The sequence below is a fragment of the Poecilia latipinna genome, unplaced genomic scaffold (assembly GCF_001443285.1).
Source record: "Poecilia latipinna isolate Pla-1442-1.1 unplaced genomic scaffold, P_latipinna-1.0 Scaffold5966, whole genome shotgun sequence".
Taxonomy (NCBI): Eukaryota; Metazoa; Chordata; class Actinopteri; order Cyprinodontiformes; family Poeciliidae; genus Poecilia; species Poecilia latipinna.
In genome coordinates, this window is record NW_015118582.1 from 6,306 (window position 1) to 7,952 (window position 1,647).

The 1,647-nt window shown below is 51.2% G+C and overlaps 1 protein-coding gene across 1 annotated transcript; it reads left to right on the forward strand.

Moving 5' to 3' along the window:
• Positions 1-45: 45 nt before the first annotated feature.
• On the forward strand, positions 46-1,147 carry LOC106943791 (N-lysine methyltransferase SETD8-B-like; the record flags this gene model as incomplete). Its single annotated transcript, XM_015027086.1, has 3 exons — positions 46-104; positions 230-448; positions 714-1,147. Coding segments are annotated over 3 exons (685 nt in total), but the record flags the coding sequence as incomplete, so codon positions are not given.
• Between the last annotated feature and the right edge of the window lie 500 nt (positions 1,148-1,647).

A 1,647-nucleotide genomic window follows, 5' to 3' on the forward strand; every position in this document is an offset into this window, starting at 1 on the left:
GCCGCCCAAGAAACGGCGCGTGCACGCTGGTTTTCCATCCTCCAGAAAACTTTTTGACAAGTGGCGGTCGGCTCAGCTGAAGCTGAGGAGGCGTCACCTCATGAGTGAGTTGTTTTCAGTCTTTTTGTTTGTTTGTTTGTTTCCCCCCCCCGCCCCTCCTCCTTTGTCGCCCAGAATGATGCAGGGTGCATTTTGCTCTGGTCAAGCCATATTTATTTCTGTGCCCTAGCCAAATGGAGGAAGGAAAAGCCCACATTGGACCAGGTCCAGAGATGTCTGTCACGGTCCAAGTGGAACAAGAACTGTGTTCCGGCAGGGGATGTGGTCAGGCTCTGGGCACCTCCCCTTCCAACTGGCCAGGAGGAGACGGACGTCGCCCGGTACGTCAGTGAGCAGAGCTGGGCCGGCCTGGTAGTCGCACAGAGCCAGAGACCCGGAGCTGGAAGAGGTGAGTTGATTTTGCAACACATTTTTAAATGTGCTCGTTAAGCACCATTAACAAAATCTGCTTTAAAAAAAGCACAATTTTAAAAAGAAATTTAAAAAAAAAGTTTTTTTTTTTTAAACACCTTTTTTAAAAAGCTCTTTTAAAATGGCTTTGGCGAGGGTCGTTTATATCACCGTGTTATCGTTGTAGCAGCCACCGTGTGTACTGTTGAGAGGAGGGGAGAGAGGAAAGATTAATTTTAACACCTTTCAATTTACTTTGACAGGGGTCTTTGCGACCAGAGACTTCAGCAAGGGCTCTGTGCTGTGCGACTACCACGGGCGGCTCGTCAGCGCGAGACAGGGCCGTCGGATCCTCGCCAACCTCAAGGAGGCCGAGGGCTGCTACGTCTTCTTTTTCAAGTTGGCCGAGCAGAACCTCTGCGTTGACGCCCAGCCGGAACACTGCTGCTGCCATCCGGACATTCCCACGTTTGGCCGGTTGGTTAACCACTCGGCCAAGAGCAGCAACTCCAAGTGCGTGGTGGCAAACCGGCCGGGGCTGGGGCAGCCGACAGTCCTCATCACAGCAACGAGAGACATTGCAGCCGGAGAGGAGGTCCTGATGGACTACGGGGTCAGGAGAAGGTCATTCGGAGGAGAAGGGATGGACCTTTTTTGGTTAGATGAGTGAGCTGGACTCCATGTTTTTTTGTTTGTTTTATTTCCCTTGGAATTTTTTTCTTTGTAAATTGTTTATCATTTATAATTGAGTTTTTTCATGAAGATTTAAAGTTGTTATTTTTGTAAATATATGCTGTTGTTGTTGTAAATAGTTGTAAATAGTTATTGTTCTAAATAGTTCTCCTCTCCTCGGGCTGCCACCTTATCGTGGTGGAGGGGTTTCAGTGTCCCAATGATCCTAGGAGCTATGCTGTCTGGGGCTTTATGCCCCTGGTAGGGCAGACAGGTCCTAGGTGAGGAACCAGACAAAGCGCAGCCCGAAGACCCCTTATGATGCATGAAAACTTTGGATCTGGCGTTCCTTCGCCTGGACGTGGGTCACCGGGGCCCCCCTCTGGAGCCAGGCCTGGAGGTGGGGCATGATGGCGAGCGCCTGGTGGCCAGGCTTTTACTCTGTGAGCCCGGCCGGGTTCAGCCCAAAGAGGAGACGTGGGTCCCCCTTCCAATGGGCTCACCACCTGTCGGAGGGGCCAAAGG